This window comes from Limulus polyphemus, unplaced genomic scaffold (genome assembly GCF_000517525.1).
Source record: "Limulus polyphemus unplaced genomic scaffold, Limulus_polyphemus-2.1.2 Scaffold26, whole genome shotgun sequence".
Taxonomy (NCBI): Eukaryota; Metazoa; Arthropoda; class Merostomata; order Xiphosura; family Limulidae; genus Limulus; species Limulus polyphemus.
In genome coordinates, this window is record NW_013665636.1 from 358,125 (window position 1) to 359,388 (window position 1,264).

Below are 1,264 nucleotides of genomic sequence, written 5' to 3' on the forward strand. Positions count from 1 at the left end.
GGTCGGTTCCTCTACATTTCCGAGACGGTGTCCATCTACCTAGGACTGTCTCAGGTAAGTGATAAATGTTGAATGAGATAACTGCGACGATTTTGTGGAGAGTAACTTTGGGTGGGCCGACCACTGATAAAAAAAAAAAGAAAAAAAAAACTTGACTTTTCTTGCATACCAACGCTTATCGTATACTCCAGACAGTTACGTGAGAACGGCGGGATTTTTATAGCCCGGGTTCTCCGTAATCAGTACCAAAGACGTCGGCAGTAAGTTAGGTCGTACGAGGTATGTATTTTTGCATTTTTTTTTGTGTGTGGGGGGGTCGTGAATGAGGAGCTTACAAGCCTCTATTTTGAGAATGGCATGTCGGGTGGATGGTGTCTCTTCATTGTCTAACTGCTAGTACTACATTCCAGATAGGTAAGCCCATTGCTAGGTTGCTAGTTTTATCAACGAAAGAAAATTTATGAGCTTTACGAGACACTCGAGCGATTCCATACTATGACCCGGATGACATAAGACAGGACAGTTTCGACTGGCTAATGGTATGACCCCTGCTGACACAAAAAGGAAGTTATCTTGGAAAAATCTCTCTGAAATCTAGATATTCCAACTTGAATTAACTGATCGCTAAAATATGATTTCATGCAATATTTTATAGGCAGATACTTTGCATGTATATATGCATATTTATTTAATATCAGAAAGTAAAAAAAAAACGGTTTTTATCAAGGAAATGTTTTTGTTAATATCTTTATATATATATTCTTAAACTGGTGTTCTGATCCTAGCTAATGATCACTGAAATATTACAATTCGTTGTAATCATAGCTTATCCCAACTCTAGCAACATATTGTATGCCTATGTGATCATCATTGTATTAACATGTTATCATCCTAGCTATTCATCATTGAAGTAACGTACCGTAGTCCTATGTGTTCATCAATGTATTAACATGTTATAATCCTAGCTGTTCATCACTAAAGTAACGTACCGTAGTCCTATTTGATCATCAATGTATTAACATGTTATCATCCTAGCTGTTCATCACTGTAGTAACGTGCTGTAGTCCTATCTGATCATCAATGTAGTAACATGTTATAATCCTACCTGATCATCATTGTAGTGGCATATTATAATCCTAGCTAACCACCACTATAATCACGTATTGTAATCCTATCTGATCATCGTTGTAGTAGCATGTAATCCTTGTGGATCATATGGTATCATATTCTTACCTGACAATCAAACGTAGTAACATATTGTAAT

The 1,264-nt window shown here is 36.6% G+C and overlaps 1 protein-coding gene across 1 annotated transcript in view; it reads left to right on the plus strand.

Annotated features, from left to right (window-relative positions):
• LOC106459141 (protein trachealess-like) overlaps window positions 1-1,264 on the plus strand; it is a 168,121-nt gene that overhangs the window by 94,337 nt on the left and 72,520 nt on the right. Inside the window, exon 5 of the mRNA XM_022385736.1 lies at window positions 1-54. Coding sequence (XP_022241444.1) covers window positions 1-54 — 54 coding nt within the window. The remainder of the gene's footprint in view (window positions 55-1,264) is intronic.